Here is a 23,985-nt window from a genome sequence, read left to right on the forward strand (position 1 = left end):
GCAGTGCCCTCTCTCCCCTGTGGCAGTGTCCTCTCCCCTGTGGCAGTGCCTCTCCCCCCTGTGGCAGTGCCTCTCCCCCCTGTGGCAGTGCCTCTCCCCCCTGTGGCAGTGCCCTCTCCCCTCTGGCAGTGCCCTCGGTGGGTTTGGCCCTGTCCGGGCTTCTCTGGAGCCGCAGCATCGCACAGAACACTCTCTCTGTTATAATGAGCGCTGCTCTGAGGGTAAACATGTCCCCCTGTGGCCGGGAGTCACGTGGCCGCTGGTGGCAGCCAATCGTCTGCTGCCCATGCTGCTTTATACCTTCCTCCCAGTAGTGAGAGGCTCAGTGTGTGAGGAGCGGAGAGCACGGGGCTGAGCGGCTCCTCTCCCTGCCCCTTCCCAGAACAGGAGCCCCCTCCAGCCACAAACTGCAGAGACCCCCGGAGACATGCACCGAGGACCCCAGCCAGTGACCCAGAGAAGACCCCCGAACTGACAGCGATCCAGCGAAGACCCCCGAACTGACAGCGAGCCAGCGAAGACCCCCGAACTGACAGCGATCCAGGGAGGACCCCCGAACCGACAGCGATCCAGGGAGGACCCCCGAACCGACAGCGATCCAGGGAGGACCCCCGAACTGACAGCGATCCAGGGAGAACCCCCGAACTGACAGCGATCCAGAGAAGACCCCCGAACTGACAGCGAGCCAGGGAGGACCCCCATTGGGACAGTGATCCAGCGAAGACCCCCATCCTGACAGTCATCCAGAGAGGACCCCCATCCTGACAGTCATCCAGTGAGGACCCCCATCCTGACAATTTTCCATTGAGGACCCCCATCCTGACAGTGATCCAGGGAGGACCCTCATCCTGACAGTGATCCAGGGAGGACCCCCATCCTGACAGTTTTCCAGGGAGGACCCCATCCTGACAGTGATCCAGGGAGGACCCCATCCTGACAGTTTTCCAGGGAGGACCCCCATCCTGACAATTTTCCATTGAGGACCCCCATCCTGACAGTGATCCAGGGAGGACCCTCATCCTGACAGTGATCCAGGGAGGACCCCATCCTGACAGTTTTCCAGGGAGGACCCCATCCTGACAGTTTTCCAGGGAGGACCCCCATCCTGACAGTGATCCTGGGAGGACCCTCATCCTGACAGTGATCCAGAGAGAACCCCCATGCTGACAGTTTTCTAGTGAGGACCCCCATCCTGACAGTCATCCAGAGAGAACCCCCATGCTGACAGTTTTCTAGTGAGGACCCCCATCCTGACAGTGATCCTGGGAGGACCCTCATCCTGACAGTTTTCTAGTGAGGACCCCCATCCTGACAGTGATCCTGGGAGGACCCTCATCCTGACAGTTTTCTAGTGAGGACCCCCATCCTGACAGTGATCCTGGGAGGACCCTCATCCTGACAGTTTTCTAGTGAGGACCCCCATCCTGACAGTGATCCTGGGAGGACCCTCATCCTGACAGTTTTCTAGTGAGGACCCCCATCCTGACAGTGATCCTGGGAGGACCCTCATCCTAACAGTTTTCCATTGAGGACCCCCATCCTGACAATCTTGTATTAAGAATACTTCTGTCAGCCCCCACGGATCCCAGCACTCAGTGGAGACCCCCGGGGGTCCCCAGCTCTGTCAGTCTGGGACTATCGTGTTCAGGAACAGATCGTACATGAAGCGATGATATCGGCTCCTGACATCACATCGTGCACAACAATCCGATGAGATCAGAAGAAAATCCAATCGTCTCTATCACCAATCACATGGAGCGATAATCCTTGGAGTGTATCGTCCAGAGATCTGATCTGAAGCCTCATCTGCCCCGGGGTCGGGATCTTCTCGGATCTGGAGGATGCTGGATTTCCTTCTCTTACAGGGGACTTCTCCAGCTTAGGAGAGTTTGGCTGCAGGAAAGTGACGGCCCGATGTGCTGAGCCCCGGCCGGCCCCCTGAGCCTCCCCGGCCGGCACCCTGAGCCTCCCCAGCCGGCACCCTGAGCCTCCCCAGCCGGCCCCCTGAGCCTCCCCGGCCGGCACCCTGAGCCTCCCCAGCCGGCCCCCTGAGCCTCCCCGGCCGGCCCCCTGAGCCTCCCCAGCCGGCCCCCTGAGCCTCCCCGGCCGGCCCCCTGAGCCTCCCCGGCCGGCACCTTGAGCCTCCCCGGCCGGCCCCCTGAGCCTCCCCGGCCGGCACCCTGAGCCTCCCCGGCCGTCCCCCTGAGCCTCCCCGGCCGGCCCCTTGAGCCTCCCCGGCCGGCCCCCTGAGCCTCCCCGGCCGGCGCCCTGCACCCCGCCGGCCTCTCCTGTGATGGGACATCAGGGGGAATCTTGCTGATTGCAGCTGCAGACCCCCAGCCCGGGCTCCCCCACCTCAGCACCTGGATGAGGACTGTCTGCAGCCGAGCCGCCTCTGCCCGGTGCCCGCAGGGCGATCTGGAGACATGGCCCCTGGCCTCAGTGCGGGCTGTCTGCTGGGCTCTCAGGCTCTGAGCCCCCGGGGGTAGGTGCGACCCCTCTGCCAGTACTGTGGATGCGGCCGGAGCCTCCTGGATATGGGACCACCTCTGGTGCTGAGGACCACTCTAGCCTCCCTCTTCTGCTGCTCGCTCCTGACTTGTGTCTCTGCACTGGTAAGTCCCGAGCTCGTGCGATCCTGTCTGCGGCCGATCTGTTTACATTCTGTGCACTATTGTATCAATTCCGGCCACATTGTATCAGATCCAGCGTCATTGTCAGTGCGCTGCATTGTCACTCCATTGAGTCAGTATTAGTGCACTGCATAGTGGCAGTGGCAGTGCACCGAATCGTGTCATTCCACTGTGGCAGTGGCAGCGAACTGAATTGTTTCAGTGCACTACATTCTATAATTGTCAGTGCGCTACATAGTGTCAGTGCGCTACATAGTGTCAGTGCGCTACATAGTGTCAGTGCGCTACATAGTGTCAGTGCGCTACATAGTGTCAGTGCGCTACATAGTGTCAGTGCGCTACATAGTGTCAGTGTCAGGACCCTGTACGGTGAGGGTCTCTGTATCGGCTTTATTCACAGGTGACATGGTTAAGTGCTGTGTTTTATGTGGTCTTGGACCCCCGGGGTGATGCAGCCCTTCACTTCCTGGGTACCCCCAGTTTGCAGCCCCCGGGGTGATGCAGCCCCTCACTTCCTGGGTACCCCCAGTTTGCAGCCCCCAGGGTGATGCAGCCCTTCACTTCCTGGGAACCCCCAGTTTGCAGCCCCCGGGGGGGTTCCTCCAAGGCTCTGGATACAATTACAGAATCATTTCAGCTATTTGTGATTTCTTGATATTTGGGGCCGCGCGGAGCCCCCTGATTGTGTCCAGGTGACCCCGGCTTCAGGCCACAGGACGCAGATATTTGCTGGGAGCCCTTTGCACAGAGCTCCAGGGAGTGAAGTCCAGAAGAGACAGTCAGTGAGTGTCAGCTCCGCGCCCGGACAGCAGCGTTTACAGCTCAATGACGCCTTTATGGACCGCTGTAAATTCAGAAGGATTCATCTGATTTCTGATTTGGGCTGCAGAGCTGACACCATATACCGCACCCCCTGTACACACCGCCATATACCGCACCCCCTGTACACACCGCCATATACCGCACCCCCTGTATACACCGCCATATACCGCACCCCCTGTACACACCGCCATATACCGCACCCCCTGTATACACCGCCATATACCGCACCCCCTGTATACACCGCCATATACCGCACCCCCTGTATACACCGCCATATACCGCACCCCCTGTATACACCGCCATATACCGCACCCCCTGTATACACCGCCATATACCGCACCCCCTGTACACACCGCCATATACCGCACCCCCTGTACACACCGCCATATACCGCACCCCCTGTATACACCGCCATATACCGCACCCCCTGTATACACCGCCATATACCGCACCCCCTGTATACACCGCCATATACCGCACCCCCTGTATACACCGCCATATACCGCACCCCCTGTATACACCGCCATATACCGCACCCCCTGTATACATCGCCATATATCGCACCCCCTGTATACACCGCCATATACCGCACCCCCTGTACACACCGCCATATACCGACACCCCCAGTATACACCGCCATATACCGCACCCCCTGTATACACCGCCATATACCGCACCCCCTGTATACACCGCCATATACCGCACCCCCTGTATACACCACCATATACCGCACCCCCTGTATACACCGCCATACATCTCACCCCCTGTATACACCGCCATACATCTCACCCCCTGTATACACCGCCATACATCTCACCCCCTGTATACACCTCCATACATCTCACCCCCTGTATACACCTCCATACATCTCACCCCCTGTATACACCTCCATATAGCTCACCCTCTTGTATACACCTCCATATATCGCATCTCCTGTATACACCTCCATATATCGCATCTCCTGTATACACCTCCATATATCTCACCCCCTGTATACACCGCAATATATCTCACCCCCTGTATACACCTCCATACATCTCACCCCCTGTATACACCTCCATACATCTCACCCCCTGTATACACCTCCATACATCTCACCCCCTGTATACACCGCAATATATCTCACCCCCTGTATACACCTCCATATACCGCACCCCCTGTATACACCGCCATATACCGCACCCCCTGTATACACCGCCATATACCGCACCCCTGTATACACCGCAATATATCTCACCCCCTGTATACACCTCCATATAGCTCACCCTCTTGTATACACCTCCATATATCTCACCCCCTGTATACACCGCCATATACCGCACCCCCTGTATACACCGCCATATACCGCACCCCTGTATACACCGCAATATATCTCACCCCCTGTATACACCAACATATACAATCATGGCCAAAATTATTGGCACCCTTGAAATTGTTTTAGAAATTGTATTGTTTCTCCCAGAAAATTATTACAGTTGCACAGGTTTTGTTATGCACAGGTTTTGTTATGCACAGGTTTTGTTATGCACAGGTTTTGTTATGCACAGGTTTTGTTATACACAGGTTTTGTTATGCACAGGTTTTGTTATGCACAGGTTTTGTTATGCACAGGTTTTGTTATACACAGGTTTTGTTATGCACAGGTTTTGTTATACACAGGTTTTGTTATGCACAGGTTTTGTTATGCACAGGTTTTGTTATGCACAGGTTTTGTTATGCACAGGTTTTGTTATGCACAGGTTTTGTTATGCACAGGTTTTGTTATGCACAGGTTTTGTTATGCACAGGTTTTGTTATGCACAGGTTTTGTTATGCACAGGTTTTGTTATGCACAGGTTTTGTTATGCACAGGTTTTGTTATACACAGGTTTTGTTATACACAGGTTTTGTTATACACAGGTTTTGTTATGCACAGGTTTTGTTATACACAGGTTTTGTTATGCACAGGTTTTGTTATACACAGGTTTTGTTATGCACAGGTTTTGTTATACACAGGTTTTGTTATGCACAGGTTTTGTTATGCACAGGTTTTGTTATACACAGGTTTTGTTATGCACAGGTTTTGTTATGCACAGGTTTTGTTATACACAGGTTTTGTTATGCACAGGTTTTGTTATACACAGGTTTTGTTATACACAGGTTTTGTTATGCACAGGTTTTGTTATGCACAGGTTTTGTTATGCACAGGTTTTGTTATGCACAGGTTTTGTTATGCACAGGTTTTGTTATGCACAGGTTTTGTTATACACAGGTTTTGTTATACACAGGTTTTGTTATGCACAGGTTTTGTTATACACAGGTTTTGTTATACACAGGTTTTGTTATGCACAGGTTTTGTTATGCACAGGTTTTGTTATACACAGGTTTTGTTATACACAGGTTTTGTTATACACAGGTTTATTTCCTTTCTATATTAGAACAAAAACTGAGGAAATATAAAGGCAAATTGGAGATAAATTCACAACAAAACCCCAAAAATGTAACATTTGGTTCCTCGCCCTTTACCCTCTGGAATAAATCCTTCCATCAGTCGCCTCCTGTCCCCATCCACAGCTTCTGCCTCCTCTCACCTGGAGTCTCAGACTCTTCTGTATAAACGTCTCCAGGTCTCTCATATCTGAAGGCGTCTTCTCCTCTTTTCTTCTCTTTTCTCTTCTCTCTTCTCTTCTCTCTTCTCTTCTTCTCTTTTCTTCTTTTCTCTTTTCTCTTCTTCTCTTTTCTTCTTCTCTTCTCCCTCTCCTTCTCTTTTCTTTTCTTCTCTCCTCTTCTCTCCTCTTCTCTCCTCTTCTTCTCTTCTCCCAATCTTCAGATCTCTCCACAGGTGTCAGTGGGATTTAAGTCCAGACTCATTGCGGCCACTTCTTAAAGTATTTGAGGTCATTATCCTGCTGGAGACCCCTGACCTCGGACGCACCCCCAGCTTTCTGACACTGCCACCCAGGATTTTTTATGTAATGTTCGCATTTCATGATGTCTTGCACACAGTCAGGACCCCCAGTGTCAGAGGTGGCGAACAACCAAAACATCTCTGATCTCCACCATGTATGCCTGTAGGTGCTGTGTTCTTTACTTTGTCAGCCTCATTCTGTTTTTGGTAAACAGTAGAATGATGTGCTTTACCATAAAGCTTTCTCTTGGTCTCATCTGTCCACAAGACTCTTACCCAGAAAGGATTTTGGTTACTCACGTACAATTTAGCTTTTTCTGTCTGTCAGCAGTGGGGTCCTCCTGGGTCTCCTCCTCCATAGTGTTTCATCTCATTCAGATGTGGACGGACAGTTCTCGCTGAGACTGATGCCCCTGAGCTGCAGCTTGAATTTCTTTGGAACTAGATTGGGGCTTATCCACCCTCCAGACCATTCTGCTTTACAATTTTTCATCAATTTTTCTTTGCCGTTCACGTCGAGGGAGATTATCTACAGTGCTTCTGGATTATATTGTGCAGTGTGGACAAAGGAAGATCAAGATCTCTGGAGATTGTTGATATTTTTCAACCATCTTGGTTCTCCAGTCCTCAGACAGTTCTTCTCTTCTGTTCTCCATGCTTAGTGCAGCACACACAGACACACAATGCAAAGATGGAGGCAACTTCTCCCCTTTTTATCTGGTTTCAGGTGTGATTTTCATATTGCCCACACCTGTTACTTGTCACAGGTGAGTGTCAATGAGCATCACATGCTGGAAACAAAGGTGTTCACCCAGAATTTTGCAAAGGTGCCAACAATTTTGTACCTCCCATTTTTGGGGTTTTGTGTGAAATTCTGTCCAATTTGCCCTGTTTCTTTTTTTGTGTTGTTCCAATACAGAAAGGAAATAAACATCTGTATAACAAAACGTGTGACTGGAATAATTCTGTGGGAGAAATACTTCATTCTCTGTAACGATTTCACAGGTGCCAACAGTTTCGGCCATGATTGTAATGAAGTAGATGACGCCTGCAGTCCTATGTAACACCACAGATAACACAGTGATATCTCGATATCTCAGTACAGATAATGTAGTAGATGTCACCTGCAGTCCTATGTAACACCACAGATAACACAGTGATATCTCTGAGTACAGATAATGTAGTAGATGTCACCTGCAGTCCTATGTAACACCACAGATAACACAGTGATATCTCTGAGTACAGATAATGTAGTAGATGTCACCTGCAGTCCTATGTAACACCACAGATAACACAGTGATATCTCAGTACAGATAATGTAGTAGATGTCACCTGCAGTCCTATGTAACACCACAGATAACACAGTGATATCTCTCTGACTACAGATAATGTAGTAGATGTCACCTGCAGTCCTATGTAACACCACAGATAACAGTGATATCTCTCTGACTACAGATAATGTAGTAGATGTCACATGCAGTCCTATGTAACACCACAGATAACACAGTGATATCTCTGAGTACAGGTAATGTTGTAGATGTCACCTGCAGTCCTATGTAACACCACAGATAACACAGTGATCTCTCTGAGTACAGATAATGTAGTAGAGGTCACCTGCAGTCCTATGTAACACCACAGATAACAGTGATATCTCTCTGACTACAGATAATGTAGTAGATGTCACATGCAGTCCTATGTAACACCACAGATAACACAGTGATATCTCTGAGTACAGATAATGTAGTAGATGTCACCTGCAGTCCTATGTAACACCACAGATAACACAGTGATATCTCTGAGTACAGATAATGTAGTAGATGTCACCTGCAGTCCTATGTAACACCACAGATAACAGTGATATCTCTCTGAGTACAGATAATGTAGTAGATGTCACCGGCAGTCCTATGTAACACCCCAGATTCCAAGCAGTGTAGCTCCCCTGCAGGCTGGTGCCCCGCTCTTGCTGGTGGCATGTGCTGGTATTTCGGTGTTGGCTGTGACTGATGAGATCAGTTGTGAGATGAAGGTGCCGGCCTCTGTGTATTGTGAGGAGCTGTCAGAGGAGATGGATGTGATGTGCGATAACGTCTGACATTTGGATAATTCCTTCTGGGGCTCCGCTTGTATTTTGCTCCTGTTCTTCCTTCTGGGGCTCCGCTTGTATTTTGCTCCTGTTCTCTCTTCTGGGGCTCCGCTTGTATTTTGCTCCTGTTCTTCCTTCTGGGGCTCCGCTTGTATTTTGTTCCTGTTCTTCCTTCTGGGGCTCCGCTGGTATTTTGCTCCTGTTCTTCCTTCTGGGGCTCCGCTTGTATTTTGCTCCTGTTCTTTCTTCTGGGGCTCCGCTTGTATTTTGTTCCTGTTCTCCCTTCTGGGGCTCCGCTTGTATTTTGCTCCTGTTCTTCCTTCTGGGGCTCCGCTTGTATTTTGCTCCTGTTCTCCCTTCTGGGGCTCCGCTTGTATTTTGTTCCTGTTCTCCCTTCTGGGGCTCCGCTTGTATTTTGCTCCTGTTCTTCCTTCTGGGGCTCCGCTTGTATTTTGCTCCTGTTCTCCCTTCTGGGGCTCCGCTTGTATTTTGTTCCTGTTCTTCCTTCTGGGGCTCCGCTGGTATTTTGCTCCTGTTCTTCCTTCTGGGGCTCCGCTTGTATTTTGTTCCTGTTCTTCCTTCTGGGGCTCCGCTGGTATTTTGTTCCTGTTCTTCCTTCTGGGGCTCCGCTGGTATTTTGCTCCTGTTCTTCCTCCTGGGGCTCCGCTTGTATTTTGCTCCTGTTCTTCCTTCTGGGGCTCCGCTTGTATTTTGCTCCTGTTCTTCCTTCTGGGGCTCCGCTTGTATTTTGCTCCTGTTCTCTCTTCTGGGGCTCCGCTTGTATTTTGCTCCTGTTCTCTCTTCTGGGGCTCCGCTTGTATTTTGCTCCTGTTCTTTCTTCTGGGGCTCCGCTTGTATTTTGTTCCTGTTCTTCCTTCTGGGGCTCCGTTTGTATTTTGCTCCTGTTCTTCCTTCTGGGGCTCCGCTTGTATTTTGTTCCTGTTCTTCCTTCTGGGGCTCCGTTTGTATTTTGCTCCTGTTCTCCCTTCTGGGGCTTCCGCTTGTATTTTGTTCCTGTTCTTTCTTCTGGGGCTCCGTTTGTATTTTGCTCCTGTTCTCCCTTCTGGGGCTCCGCTTGTATTTTGTTCCTGTTCTTTCTTCTGGGGCTCCGTTTGTATTTTGTTCCTGTTCTCCCTTCTGGGGCTCCGCTTGTATTTTGTTCCTGTTCTTTCTTCTGGGGCTCCGTTTGTATTTTGCTCCTGTTCTTCCTTCTGGGGCTCCGCTTGTATTTTGCTCCTGTTCTTCCTTCTGGGGCTCCGCTTGTATTTTGCTCCTGTTCTCTCTTCTGGGGCTCCGCTTGTATTTTGCTCCTGTTCTCTCTTCTGGGGCTCCGCTTGTATTTTGCTCCTGTTCTTTCTTCTGGGGCTCCGTTTGTATTTTGTTCCTGTTCTTCCTTCTGGGGCTCCGTTTGTATTTTGTTCCTGTTCTTCCTTCTGGGGCTCCGTTTGTATTTTGCTCATGTTCTTCCTTCTGGGGCTCCGCTTGTATTTTGTTCCTGTTCTTCCTTCTGGGGCTCCGCTTGTATTTTGCTCCTGTTCTCCCTTCTGGGGCTCCGCTTGTATTTTGTTCCTGTTCTTTCTTCTGGGGCTCCGCTTGTATTTTGCTCCTGTTCTTCCTTCTGGGGCTCCGCTTGTATTTTGCTCCTGTTCTCCCTTCTGGGGCTCCGCTTGTATTTTGTTCCTGTTCTTTCTTCTGGGGCTCCGCTTGTATTTTGTTCCTGTTCTTTCTTCTGGGGCTCCGTTTGTATTTTGCTCCTGTTCTCCCTTCTGGGGCTCCGCTTGTATTTTGTTCCTGTTCTTTCTTCTGGGGCTCCGTTTGTATTTTGTTCCTGTTCTCCCTTCTGGGGCTCCGCTTGTATTTTGTTCCTGTTCTTTCTTCTGGGGCTCCGTTTGTATTTTGCTCCTGTTCTTCCTTCTGGGGCTCCGCTTGTTTTTTCTTCCTTGTGGGGCTCCGTTTGTATTTTGCTCCTGTTCTCCCTTCTGGGGCTCCGCTTGTATTTTGCTCCTGTTCTCCCTTCTGGGGCTCCGCTTGTATTTTGCTCCTGTTCTCCCTTCTGGGGCTCCGCTTGTATTTTGCTCCTGTTCTCCCTTCTGGGGCTCCGCTTGTATTTTGCTCCTGTTCTTCCTTCTGGGGCTCCGCTTGTATTTTGTTCCTGTTCTTCCTTCTGGGGCTCCGCTTGTATTTTGCTCCGGTTCTTCCTTCTGGGGCTCCGCTTGTATTTTGCTCCTGTTCTTCCTTCTGGGGCTCCGCTTGTTTTTTGCTCCTGTTCTTCCTTCTGGGGCTCCGCTTGTATTTTGCTCCTGTTCTTCCTTCTGGGGCTCCGCTTGTATTTTGCTCCTGTTCTTCCTTCTGGGGCTCCGCTTGTATTTTGCTCCTGTTCTTCCTTCTGGGGCTCCGCTTGTTTTTTGCTCCTGTTCTTCCTTCTGGGGCTCCGCTTGTTTTTTGCTCCTGTTCTTCCTTCTGGGGCTCCGCTTGTATTTTGTTCCTGTTCTCCCTTCTGGGGCTCCGCTTGTATTTTGCTCCTGTTCTTCCTTCTGGGGCTCTGCTTGTTTTTTGCTCCTGTTCTTTATTTCGGGGCTCTGCTGCTTGTTTTTTAGAACTGTTCTTCCTTCTGTGACTCTGCTTGTTTTTTTTGGTCCTGCTCTACCTTCTGGGGTTCTGCTTTTTTTGCTCCTCTTCTCCCTAATTAGGAACTGCAGTTTTTCTGCTCCTGTTCTTCCTTCTGGATCTCTGCTTGTTTTTTGCTCCTGTTCTTCCTTCTGGAGCTCCGCTGCGGGGTTTTTGCTCCTGTTCTTCCTTCTGGGGCTCCGCTTGTATTTTGCTCCTGTTCTTCCTTCTGGGGCTCTGTTTGTATTTTGCTCCTGTTCTTCCTCCTGGGGCTCCGCTTGTTTTTTGCTCCTGTTCTTCCTTCTGGGGCTCCGCTTGTTTTTTGTTCCTGTTCTTCCTTCTGGGGCTCCGCTTGTTTTTTGCTCCTGTTCTTCCTTCTGGGACTCTGCTTGTTTTTTCTTCCTTCTGGGGCTCAGCTTCTTTTTTGCTCCAGTTCTTCCTTCCTTCCTTCTGGGGCTCTGTTTGTTTTTTTCTTCCTTGTGAGGCTCCGCTGGATTTTTGCTCCTGTTCTTCCTTCTGGGGCTTTGCTGGGGTTTTTCTCCTGTTCTCACTTCTGGGGCTCTGCTTGTTTTTTGCTCTCGTTCTTCCTTCTGGGGCTCTGCTTGTTTTTTGTTCCTGTTCTTCCTTCTGGGGCTCTGCTTGTTTTTTGTTCCTGTTCTTCCTTCTGGGGCTCTGCTTGTTTTTTGCTCCTGTTCTTCCTTCTGGGGCTCTGCTTGTTTTTTGCTCCTGTTCTTCCTTCTGGGGCTCCGCTTGTTTTTTGTTCCTGTTCTTCCTTCTGGGGCTCCGCTTGTTTTTTGCTCCTGTTCTTCCTTCTGGGACTCTGCTTGTTTTTTCTTCCTTCTGGGGCTCAGCTTCTTTTTTGCTCCAGTTCTTCCTTCTGGGGCTCTGTTTGATTTTTTCTTCCTTGTGAGGCTCCGCTGGGTTTTTGCTCCTGTTCTTCCTTCTGGGGCTTTGCTGGGGTTTTTCTCCTGTTCTCACTTCTGGGGCTCTGCTTGTTTTTTGTTCCTGTTCTTCCTTCTGGGGCTCTGCTTGTTTTTTGTTCCTGTTCTTCCTTCTGGGGCTCTGCTTGTTTTTTGCTCCTGTTCTTCCTTCTGGGGCTCCGCTTGTATTTTGCTCCTGTTCTTCCTTCTGGGGCTCCGCTGCGGGGTTTTTGCTCCTGTTCTTCCTTCTGGGGCTCCGCTTGTTTTTTGCTCCTGTTCTTCCTTCTGGGGCTCCGCTTGTTTTTTGCTCCTGTTCTTCCTTCTGGGGCTTCGCTTGTTTTTTGCTCCTGTTCTTCCTTCTGGGGCTTCGCTTGTTTTTTGCTCCTGTTCTTCCTTCTGGGGCTCCGCTTGTTTTTTGCTCCTGTTCTTCCTTCTGGGGCTCCGCTTGTTTTTTGCTCCTGTTCTTCCTTCTGGGGCTTCGCTTGTTTTTTGCTCCTGTTCTTCCTTCTGGGGCTCCGCTTGTTTTTTGCTCCTGTTCTTCCTTCTGGGACTCTGCTTGTTTTTTGCTCCTGTTCTTCCTTCTGGGGCTCTGCTTGTTTTTTGTTCCATCTGGGACTCTGCTTGTTTTTTGCTCCAGTTCTTCCTTCTGGAGCTCTGCTTGTTTTTTCTTCCTTGTGAGGCTCCGCTGGGTTTTTGCTCCTGTTCTTCCTTCTGGGGCTCTGCTTGTTTTTTGTTCCTGTTCTTCCTTCTGGGACTCTGCTTGTTTTTTGTTCCTGTTCTTCCTTCTGGGACTCTGCTTGTTTTTTTTTCCTGTTCTTCCTTCTGGGGCTCCGCTTGTTTTTAGCTCCTGTTCTTCCTTCTGGGGCTCTGCTTGTTTTTTGTTCCTGTTCTTCCTTCTGGGACTCTGCTTATTTTTTCTTCCTTCTGAGGCTCCGCTGGGTTTTTGCTCTTGTTCTTCCTTCTGGGGCTATGCTGGGTTTTTTTCTCCTGTTCTCACTTCTGGGGCTCCGCTTGTTTTTTGCTCCTGTTCTTCCTTCTGGGGCTCTGCTTGTTTTTTGTGCCTTCTGGGACGCTGCTTGTTTTTTGCTCCTGTTCTTCCTTCTTGGGCAGATTCCTGCTGTTTATTTCTGTGCACAGATACAATGTTGTTTTTTTGCTTTGAGTTGAGACTCATTATTCCGCTTTCCTCTCCATGATTTCTTTCCTTTTTGCTCGGGGTGGGAAGAATCGTTTCTAGTCCATTGTTTTGTGAATCTGTCGCTGTTGTCGGTGCACCACCCTACACATGAGATACCGGTGTAGCTGAGTCTGGGCACCACCCTACACATGAGATACCGGTGTAGCTGAGTCTGGGCACCACCCTACACGTGAGATACCGGTGTAGCTGAGTCTGAGCACCATCCTACACGTGAGATACCGGTGTAGCTGAGTCTGAGCACCACCCTACACGTGAGATACCGGTGTAGCTGAGTCTGAGCACCACCCTACCAGTGAGATACCGGTGTAGCTGAGTCTGGGCACCACCCTACCAGTGAGATACCGGTGTAGCTGAGTCTGGGCACCACCCTACACGTGAGATACCGGTGTAGCTGAGTCTGGGCACCATCCTACACGTGAGATTCCAGTGTAGCTGAGTCTGGGCACCACCCTACACGTGCGATACCGGTGTAGCTGAGTCTGGGCACCACCCTACACATGAGATACCGGTGCAGCTGAGTCTGGACATGCCGCAAACTTAGGTCACATCATTGCTGGTGGTCTGGGGTGAAGACGGGGTTAATAGCCATTTTCACACACGGTCTGTGGTGGTTTAGGGGGGACGCCCATCACCATTGCCGGTCCAGGGTGGTTTGTGTTTAGTGATATCATTCCTGGTAGTCTAGGGAGGTGAAGGGGTTAATAGCTAATGTATCTGGTGATCAGTGGTCGTTTAAGGGTTAATACATATTCTTCCTAGTGATGTATGACTGTACAAGGTTTACAGTAACTTATGCAATTGCTGCTGATCCTGGGGGGACAATGGGGGCTGCATATCTTACTTGTGGTGTAGGATGGTGGAAGGGCAATATATTATCAATTATGGGTTAGGGGGGCGAGAGGTTAGCTGATATCATCCCTGGAGGGCAGGAAGGTAACATGTATTATCCCTGGTGGGTTAGAGTGATGAGAAGTCAGCATATATAATCCCTGGTGGCAGGGCTGTGGAGTCCGAGCTCATTTTGGTGGAGTCGGTATAAAATGGACCAACTCCGACTCCTAAAATCTATAATAATTGGGTCCAGCGGTCAGTGCAGAATGTGCTGAATATATTTTCATAGGAATTTGGGAAAGTTCTGAAATGTCCTATAAATGGCTGTTCTATTCCTAATCTAAGGGCGGCTTTGCACGTTGCGACATTGCACGTGAGATGTCGGTGGGGTCGAATCGAAAGTGACGCACATCCGGCGTCGCAGTCGATATCGCAACGTGCAAATCCTTTTTGATACGATGAACGAGCGCAAAAGCGTCATTATCGTATCATCGCTGCAGCCTCCGACATTTCCATAATGCCGGTGCAGCGACAGGTGCGATGTTGTTCCTCGCTCCTGCGGCAGCGCACATCGCTGTGTGTGAAGCCGCAGGAGCGAGGAACTTCACCTTACCTGCCGCCGGCTGCAATGAGAAGGACGGAGGTGGGCGGGATGTTTACATCCTGCTCATCTCCGCCCCTCCACTTCAATTGGCTGCCTGCTGTGTGACGTCGCTGTGACGCCGCACGACCCGCCCCCTTAGGAAGGAGGCGGGTCGCCGGCCAGAGGGACGTCGCAGGGCAGGTATGTGCGTGTAAAGCTGCCGTAGCGATAATAATCACTACGGCAGCTTTCACTAGACATTGCACGTGCGATGGGGGCGGGACTATCGCTGCAGCATCGGTAACACATTGTTACCGATGTCGCAGCGTGCAAAGCCCACCTTAGGCTACATTCACACACAGCATTGCAAACGCTGCAGCCAGCAATAAGAGATAGTCTGCAAGAGGGACATGCTGGAAATATGATTGGAAAAGTGAGGAAATTGGATATTGCCGCCAGAACCCCTAAAATTGATTCCATCTTGAAGAGACGTGCTGGGAAAGGGGCAATTGATGATCAAGCCACTCGGAGGGGCAGCACTTATCTAATGACTGAACGATTGCTTGAACTAAAATCGTTTCTTATAGATATGGTGAACCTTCAGGTAACCCTAAATGAAGGTCAATGGACACAGGCGGCTGAACTGAAGGAATTGCTTAATCACCCATTTACCGGGACTAAAAAATACAAGCTGAGGATTTAACTCCTGCCATTTTCATAAGGGAGTGGAAGAACTTATAGAATAGGATGGCAATAGCCTGGTGGTCTAGGTTGGTGAAAGATTGTCATATGTTATCCCTGGTGGTCTAGGTTGGTGAAAGATTGTCATATGTTATCCCTGGTGGTCTAGGTTGGTGAAAGATTGTCATATGTTATCCCTGGTGGTCTAGGTTGGTGAAGGATTGTCATATTTTATCCCTGGTGGTCTAGGTTGGTGAAGGATTGTCATATGTTATCCCTGGTGGTCTAGGTTGGTGAAGGATTGTCATATGTTATCCCTGGTGGTCTAGGTTGGTGAAAGATTGTCATATGTTATCCCTGGTGGTCTAGGTTGGTGAAGGATTGTCATATGTTATCCCTGGTGGTCTAGGTTGGTGAAAGATTGTCATATGTTATCCCTGGTGGTCTAGGTTGGTGAAAGATTGTCATATGTTATCCCTGGTGGTCTAGGTTGGTGAAGGATTGTCATATGTTATCCCTGGTGGTCTAGGTTGGTGAAAGATTGTCATATGTTATCCCTGGTGGTCTAGGTTGGTGAAAGATTGTCATATGTTATCCCTGGTGGTCTAGGTTGGTGAAAGATTGTCATATGTTATCCCTGGTGGTCTAGGTTGGTGAAGGATTGTCATATGTTATCCCTGGTGGTCTAGGTTGGTGAAAGATTGTCATATGTTATCCCTGGTGGTCTAGGTTGGTGAAAGATTGTCATATGTTATCCCTGGTGGTCTAGGTTGGTGAAGGATTGTCATATGTTATCCCTGGTGGTCTAGGTTGGTGAAAGATTGTCATATGTTATCCCTGGTGGTCTAGGTTGGTGAAAGATTGTCATATGTTATCCCTGGTGGTCTAGGTTGGTGAAAGATTGTCATATGTTATCCCTGGTGGTCTAGGTTGGTGAAAGATTGTCATATGTTATCCCTGGTGGTCTAGGTTGGTGAAGGATTGTCATATGTTATCCCTGGTGGTCTAGGTTGGTGAAAGATTGTCATATGTTATCCCTGGTGGTCTAGGTTGGTGAAGGATTGTCATATGTTATCCCTGGTGGTCTAGGTTGGTGAAAGATTGTCATATGTTATCCCTGGTGGTCTAGGTTGGTGAAAGATTGTCATATGTTATCCCTGGTGGTCTAGGTTGGTGAAGGATTGTCATATGTTATCCCTGGTGGTCTAGGTTGGTGAAAGATTGTCATATGTTATCCCTGGTGGTCTAGGTTGGTGAAAGATTGTCATATGTTATCCCTGGTGGTCTAGGTTGGTGAAGGATTGTCATATGTTATCCCTGGTGGTCTAGGTTGGTGAAGGATTGTCATATGTTATCCCTGGTGGTCTAGGTTGGTGAAAGATTGTCATATGTTATCCCTGGTGGTCTAGGTTGGTGAAAGATTGTCATATGTTATCCCTGGTGGTCTAGGTTGGTGAAAGATTGTCATATGTTATCCCTGGTGGTCTAGGTTGGTGAAAGATTGTCATATTTTATCCCTGGTGGTCTAGGTTGGTGAAAGATTGTCATATGTTATCCCTGGTGGTCTAGGTTGGTGAAGGATTGTCATATGTTATCCCTGGTGGTATAGGTTGGTGAAGGATTGTCATATGTTATCCCTGGTGGTCTAGGTTGGTGAAGGATTGTCATATGTTATCCCTGGTGGTCTAGGTTGGTGAAAGATTGTCATATGTTATCCCTGGTGGTCTAGGTTGGTGTAAGATTGTCATATGTTATCCCTGGTGGTCTAGGTTGGTGAAAGATTGTCATATGTTATCCCTGGTGGTCTAGGTTGGTGAAGGATTGTCATATGTTATCCCTGGTGGTCTAGGTTGGTGAAGGATTGTCATATGTTATCCCTGGTGGTCTAGGTTGGTGAAGGATTGTCATATGTTATCCCTGGTGGTCTAGGTTGGTGAAGGATTGTCATATGTTATCCCTGGTGGTCTAGGTTGGTGAAAGATTGTCATATGTTATCCCTGGTGGTCTAGGTTGGTGAAAGATTGTCATATGTTATCCCTGGTGGTCTAGGTTGGTGAAGGATTGTCATATGTTATCCCTGGTGGTCTAGGTTGGTGAAGGATTGTCATATGTTATCCCTGGTGGTCTAGGTTGGTGAAGGATTGTCATATGTTATCCCTGGTGGTATAGGTTGGTGAAAGATTGTCATATGTTATCCCTGGTGGTCTAGGTTGGTGAAGGATTGTCATATGTTATCCCTGGTGGTCTAGGTTGGTGAAGGATTGTCATATGTTATCCCTGGTGGTCTAGGTTGGTGAAGGATTGTCATATGTTATCCCTGGTGGTCTAGGGGTGCTGAGAAGTAACTGTTCCACACGACATGTCCGGTGATTACTCTGTCCAATCCCCAAGCATGGAGGCAGCAGAGACCCCGGTAATGTGAGTGTTGGGGGTACTGATGTCTTCACGCTGCTCCTGGCCCCAGCCTGCGCTATCAACTCCTTCTTCTGCACCTCTTGTTAACCCCTTCCTGCCTTCACTCCTGCAGACAGAGGGTGATTGTCCTTCCAGGGCTCTTAGTCGGAGGAAAACAAGAGCGTCCACACATTACCCACAAACCACCACCATTCCTAGGTACCTGTTCAGTGTGGACCTGCGGGGGGCGCTGTTCTGCCCTGGCTCCTGATTTCCTGCTGTTATCTTGCCCTTTCCTATCATCACAGATAGATAACCGGCCATGAACTGCGCCTCCTGCTGGTTCCTCAGAGGAATGGCGCCCTCATCTAATAATGTAATGAGGAGGTCTACACCGGCCCCCCAGGACCCCCATAGATGCAGCCTTGCGTCACATCTCTTCTTCGCACTGCTCCTCATTTTCCGCTCTTCTCTTGATGGATCGATGGGATCTGCTCATCCAGTTCCTCCTGGTTCATGAATGTCTGGAATGACAGTAGAGACAGACACAGAATAATGTGACTCTTCATGGCTGACAACCGCCATGGCACCTGCAATGGAGGACAGCAGTAGTCAGAACACCGGGCCTCCACAAGGGGGCGACTCGGCGCTTTATGGCATCAGTCTATGAGCTTCTTTCTCATCAGTGAGGGGGAGCGTCACTCGTAATTCCGCATCGTTTTTCCACCCTCCCCCGCCCGTCGCTCACCATGGACCGGACCCTCCACCTTCTTAATGGACCTGGACTGTGCAGCGTTTACAGGAAGCCCCTCACATCGGAAAGAGTGTGATAGTGTGATAGTGTGATAGTGTAATAGTGTAATGGTGTGATAGTGTGATAGTGTAATAGTGTAATAGTGTGATAGTGTGATAGTGTGATAGTGTAATGGTGTGATAGTGTAATGGTGTGATAGTGTGATAGTGTGATAGTGTGATAGTGTAATAGTGTGATAGTGTGATAGTGTAATGGTGTGATAGTGTAATAGTGTATTAGTGTGATAGTGTAATGGTGTGATAGTGTAATGGTGTGATGGTGTGATAGTGTAATAGTGTAATGGTGTGATAGTGTGATAGTGTGATAGTGTAATAGTGTAATGGTGTGATAGTGTGATAGTGTAATAGTGTGATAGTGTGATAGTGTGATAGTGTAATGGTGTGATAGTGTGATAGTGTGATAGTGTAATGGTGTGATAGTGTGATAGTGTGATAGTGTAATAGTGTGATAGTGTGATAGTGTGATAGTGTAATGGTGTGATAGTGTGATAGTGTGATAGTGTAATGGTGTGATAGTGTAATGGTGTGATGGTGTAATGGTGTGATAGTGTAATAGTGTGATAGTGTGATAGTGTAATAGTGTGATAGTGTGATAGTGTAATGGTGTGATAGTGTAATGGTGTGATAGTGTGATAGTGTAATAGTGTGATGGTGTGATAGTGTAATAGTGTGATAGTGTGATAGTGTGATAGTGTGATAGTGTAATAGTGTGATGGTGTGATAGTGTGATAGTGTAATGGTGTGATAGTGTGATAGTGTGATAGTGTAATGGTGTGATAGTGTAATGGTGTGATAGTGTGATAGTGTGATAGTGTGATAGTGTAATAGTGTGATGGTGTGATAGTGTGATAGTGTGATAGTGTAATGGTGTGATAGTGTGATAGTGTGATAGTGTAATAGTGTGATGGTGTGATGGTGTGATGGTGTGATAGTGTGATAGTGTAATAGTGTGATAGTGTGATAGTGTGATAGTGTGATGGTGTGATGGTGTGATAGTGTGATAGTGTGATAGTGTAATAGTGTGATAGTGTGATAGTGTGATAGTGTAATAATGTGATAGTGTGATAGTGTGATAGTGTAATGGTGTGATAGTGTGATAGTGTGATAGTGTGATGGTGTGATGGTGTGATAGTGTGATAGTGTAATAGTGTGATAGTGTGATAGTGTGATAGTGTGATGGTGTGATAGTGTGATAGTGTGATAGTGTGATAGTGTGATAGTGTAATAGTGTGATAGTGTGATAGTGTAATAGTGTGATGGTGTGATGGTGTGATAGTGTGATAGTGTAATGGTGTGATAGTGTGATAGTGTGATAGTGTGATAGTGTGATAGTGTAATGGTGTGATAGTGTGATAGTGTGATAGTGTGATGGTGTGATAGTGTGATAGTGTGATAGTGTGATAGTGTGATAGTGTAATAGTGTGATAGTGTGATAGTGTAATAGTGTGATAGTGTAATGGTGTGATGGTGTAATGGTGTGATAGTGTAATGGTGTGATAGTGTGATAGTGTAATAGTGTAATGGTGTGATAGTGTGATAGTGTAATAGTGTGATGGTGTGATAGTGTGATAGTGTGATAGTGTGATAGTGTAATGGTGTGATGGTGTAATGGTGTGATAGTGTGATAGTGTAATGGTGTGATGGTGTAATGGTGTGATAGGTGTAATGGTGTGATAGTGTGATAGTGTAATAGTGTAATGGTGTGATAGTGTGATAGTGTAATAGTGTGATAGTGTGATAGTGTAATAGTGTGATAGTGTAATGGTGTGATAGTGTGATAGTGTAATGGTGTGATGGTGTGATAGTGTAATAGTGTGATAGTGTGATAGTGTAATAGTGTGATAGTGTGATAGTGTGATAGTGTAATGGTGTGATAGTGTAATGGTGTGATAGTGTGATAGTGTGATAGTGTAATAGTGTGATAGTGTAATAGTGTAATGGTGTGATAGTGATAGTGTAATAGTGTAATGGTGTGATAGTGTAATGGTGTGATAGTGTGATAGTGTGATAGTGTGATAGTGTAATAGTGTAATAGTGTGATAGTGTGATAGTGTGATAGTGTGATGGTGTGATGGTGTGATGGTGTGATGGTGTAATGGTGTAATAGTGTAATAGTGTGATAGTGTGATAGTGTGATAGTGTATTAGTGTATTAGTGTATTAGTGTATTAGTGTGATAGTGTGAGAGTGTGAGAGTGTGATAGCGTGATAGCGTGATGGTGTAATGGTGTAATAGCGTGATAGCGTAATGGTGTGATAGTGTAATGGTGTGATAGTGTGATAGTGTGATAGTGTGATAGTGTAATGGTGTGATAGTGTAATGGTGTGATAGTGTGATAGTGTAATAGTGTAATAGTGTGATAGTGTAATGGTGTGATAGTGTAATGGTGTGATAGTGTAATAGTGTGATAGTGTGATAGTGTAATGGTGTGATAGTGTAATGGTGTGATAGTGTGATAGTGTGATAGTGTCATGGTGTGATAGCGTGATGGTGTAATGGTGTAATAGCGTGATAGCGTAATGGTGTGATAGTGTAATGGTGTGATAGTGTGATAGTGTAATGGTGTGATAGTGTGATAGTGTGATAGTGTGATGGTGTGATGGTGTGATAGTGTGATAGTGTGATAGTGTCATGGTGTAATAGTGTGATAGTGTGATAGTGTAATGGTGTGATAGTGTGATAGTGTGATAGTGTCATGGTGTGATAGCGTGATAGCGTGATGGTGTAATGGTGTAATAGCGTGATAGCGTAATGGTGTGATAGTGTAATGGTGTGATAGTGTGATAGTGTAATGGTGTGATAGTGTAATGGTGTGATAGTGTGATAGTGTGATAGTGTAATAGTGTAATAGTGTGATAGTGTAATGGTGTGATAGTGTAATGGTGTGATAGTGTGATAGTGTGATAGTGTCATGGTGTGATAGCGTGATAGCGTGATGGTGTAATGGTGTAATAGCGTGATAGCGTAATGGTGTGATAGTGTAATGGTGTGATAGTGTGATAGTGTAATGGTGTGATAGTGTAATGGTGTGATAGTGTAATGGTGTGATAATGTGATAGTGTGATAGTGTAATAGTGTGATAGTGTAATGGTGTGATAGTGTAATGGTGTGATAGTGTGATAGTGTAATAGTGTAATAGTGTGATAGTGTAATAGTGTGATAGTGTAATGGTGTGATAGTGTGATAGTGTAATGGTGTGATGGTGTAATGGTGTGATAGTGTAATAGTGTGATAGTGTGATAGTGTGATAGTGTCATGGTGTGATAGCGTGATAGCGTGATAGCGTGATGGTGTAATGGTGTAATAGCGTGATAGCGTAATGGTGTGATAGTGTGATAGTGTAATAGTGTGATAGTGTAATGGTGTGATAGCGTGATAGCGTGATGGTGTAATGGTGTGATAGTGTAATAGTGTAATTGTGTAATAGTGTGCTGACCAGCGAAACCGGGCACATCATATACATATCCCAGAAACAGAGGGAGGGGGGACAGGAGGGACGGGGGGGGCAAAGGGGGACAGGAGGGGGAGAGAAGGGGGACAGTAGGGGGAGAGAAGGGGGACAGGAGGGGGAGAGAAGAGGGATGAGAGGGGGAGAGAAGAGGGATGAGAGGGGGGAAAAAAGAGGGATGAGAGGGGGAGAAAAGAGGGACGAGAGGGGGAGAAAAGAGGGACGAGAGGGGGAGAAAAGAGGGACGAGAGGGGGGAGAAAAGAGGGACGAGAGGGGGAGAGAAGGGGGACGGGAGGGGGAGAGAAGGGGGACGGGAGGGGGAGAGAAGGGGGACGAGAGGGGGAGAGAAGGGGGACGAGAGGGGGAGAGAAGGGGGACGAGAGGGGGAGAGAAGGGGGACGAGAGGGGGAGAGAAGGGGGATGGAGGGAGAGATAAGGGGGACAGGAGGAGAAAAGAAGGGTGACAGGAGGGGGAAAGAAGGGGGATGGGAGGGGAGAGAAAAGGGACGAGAGAGAGAAGGTGGATGGGAGGGGGCTGGGAGGGGGAAAGAAGAGGGACGGGAGTTGGAGAGAAGGGGGATGAGAGAGGGGGACTGGGGGTGATAAAATAGGGATGGGAGGGGGAGAGATGAGGGACTGGATGGCGACAGAAGAGAGTTGGGAGGGGGAGAGAAGGGGGACGGGAGGGGAAGAGAAAAAGGAGGGGAGGGGGAGAGAAGAGGGAGAGGAGGGACAGAGAGAGATAGAGAAGGGGTACGGAAAGGGGAGAGGAGGGGGACAGAAGGGGGAGAGGTAGGATAGAGAGGAAAGGGAAAGAAGGGTAAAAGGAGGAAGATGGGAGGAGAGCAAGAGGAGGACAGAAGGAGGGCAGGAGGAAGGCAGGAGAAGGGGAGGAGGAGGGCAGGAGGAAGGCAGGAGAAGGGGAGGAGTAGGGCAGGAGGAGGACAGGAGGAGGGAAGGAGAAGGGGAGGAGGAGGGAAGGAGAAGGGGAGGAGAAGGGCAGGAGGAGGGCAGGAGAAGGGGAGGAGGAGGGCAGGAGAAGGGGAGGAGGAGGGCAGGTGAAGGGGAGGAGGAGGGCAGGTGAAGGGGAGGAGGAGGGCAGGAGGAAGGCAAGAGAAGGGGAGGAGTAGGGCAGGAGGAGGACAGGAGGAGGGAAGGAGAAGGGGAGGAGGAGGGAAGGAGAAGGGGAGGAGGAGGGAAGGAGAAGGGAAGGAGAAGGGGAGGAGGAGGGCAGGAGAAGGGGAGGAGGAGGGCAGGTGAAGGGGAGGAGGAGGGCAGGAGGAAGGCAAGAGAAGGGGAGGAGTAGGGCAGGAGGAGGACAGGAGGAGGGAAGGAGAAGGGGAGGAGGAGGGAAGGAGAAGGGGAGGAGGAGGGAAGGAGAAGGGGAGGAGGAGGGAAGGAGAAGGGAAGGAGAAGGGGAGGAGGAGGGCAGGAGAAGGGGAGGAGGAGGGCAGGAGAAGGGGAGGAGGAGGGCAGGAGGAGGAGGAGCTGTCCCTGCTGACTATGTGTGTCAGGGCGGCTTCTCACTTGCGAGTTTCTCGCAGTAGAGCAATGGGAGAAAATCTCGCATTGGAATCGGACACATGTTAGTGAATGATTCAGATCTCATCTGCGATTTTTTTCTCAGTCCAAATCGGACCGAGCATGCTGCTTTTTTGCGAGTCTCTCCAATGCAAGTCTATGGGAGCGTGTAAAAAATCGGATGTCACGGGACGGCATTCACACCATCCTAGTGACATCCGATTTTCTAAATACATTTCTCGCATGTTTCCTAAAACACTGGAAACGAGTGATGTCTCCCAATGCCTGTCAATCACTATTCTCTGTCAGTCGGTGACTCCCTCTCGGTCTCTATTCTCTCTCTGTCGGTCCGTCACTATCTCTGTCCCTCTCTCACAGTCTGTCGGTCATTTTCCCCTCCTCTCTCATACTCACCGTTCCCCCGATCCCCGGCGCTGCACGGCGTTCACACTGCTGCAGCGGCTTTTCCTCTTTTGAAAAAGCCGGCCGCTCATTAAACAATCTCGTATTCCCTGCTTTCCCCGCCCACAGGCGCCTATGATTGGTTGCAGTGAGACACGCCC

At 48.8% G+C, this 23,985-nt stretch overlaps 1 protein-coding gene across 1 annotated transcript in view; it reads left to right on the forward strand.

Annotated features, from left to right (window-relative positions):
* The first annotated feature begins 338 nt into the window (after positions 1–338).
* Positions 339–23,985, forward strand: part of PTH1R (parathyroid hormone 1 receptor) — a 341,607-nt gene continuing 317,960 nt past the window's right edge. The window contains exon 1 of the mRNA XM_075315851.1: positions 339–2,615. Coding sequence (XP_075171966.1) covers positions 2,538–2,615 — 78 coding nt within the window. The 5' untranslated portion in view covers positions 339–2,537. The remainder of the gene's footprint in view (positions 2,616–23,985) is intronic.

This window comes from Anomaloglossus baeobatrachus, chromosome 6, assembly GCF_048569485.1.
Source record: "Anomaloglossus baeobatrachus isolate aAnoBae1 chromosome 6, aAnoBae1.hap1, whole genome shotgun sequence".
Lineage (NCBI taxonomy): Eukaryota > Metazoa > Chordata > Amphibia > Anura > Aromobatidae > Anomaloglossus > Anomaloglossus baeobatrachus.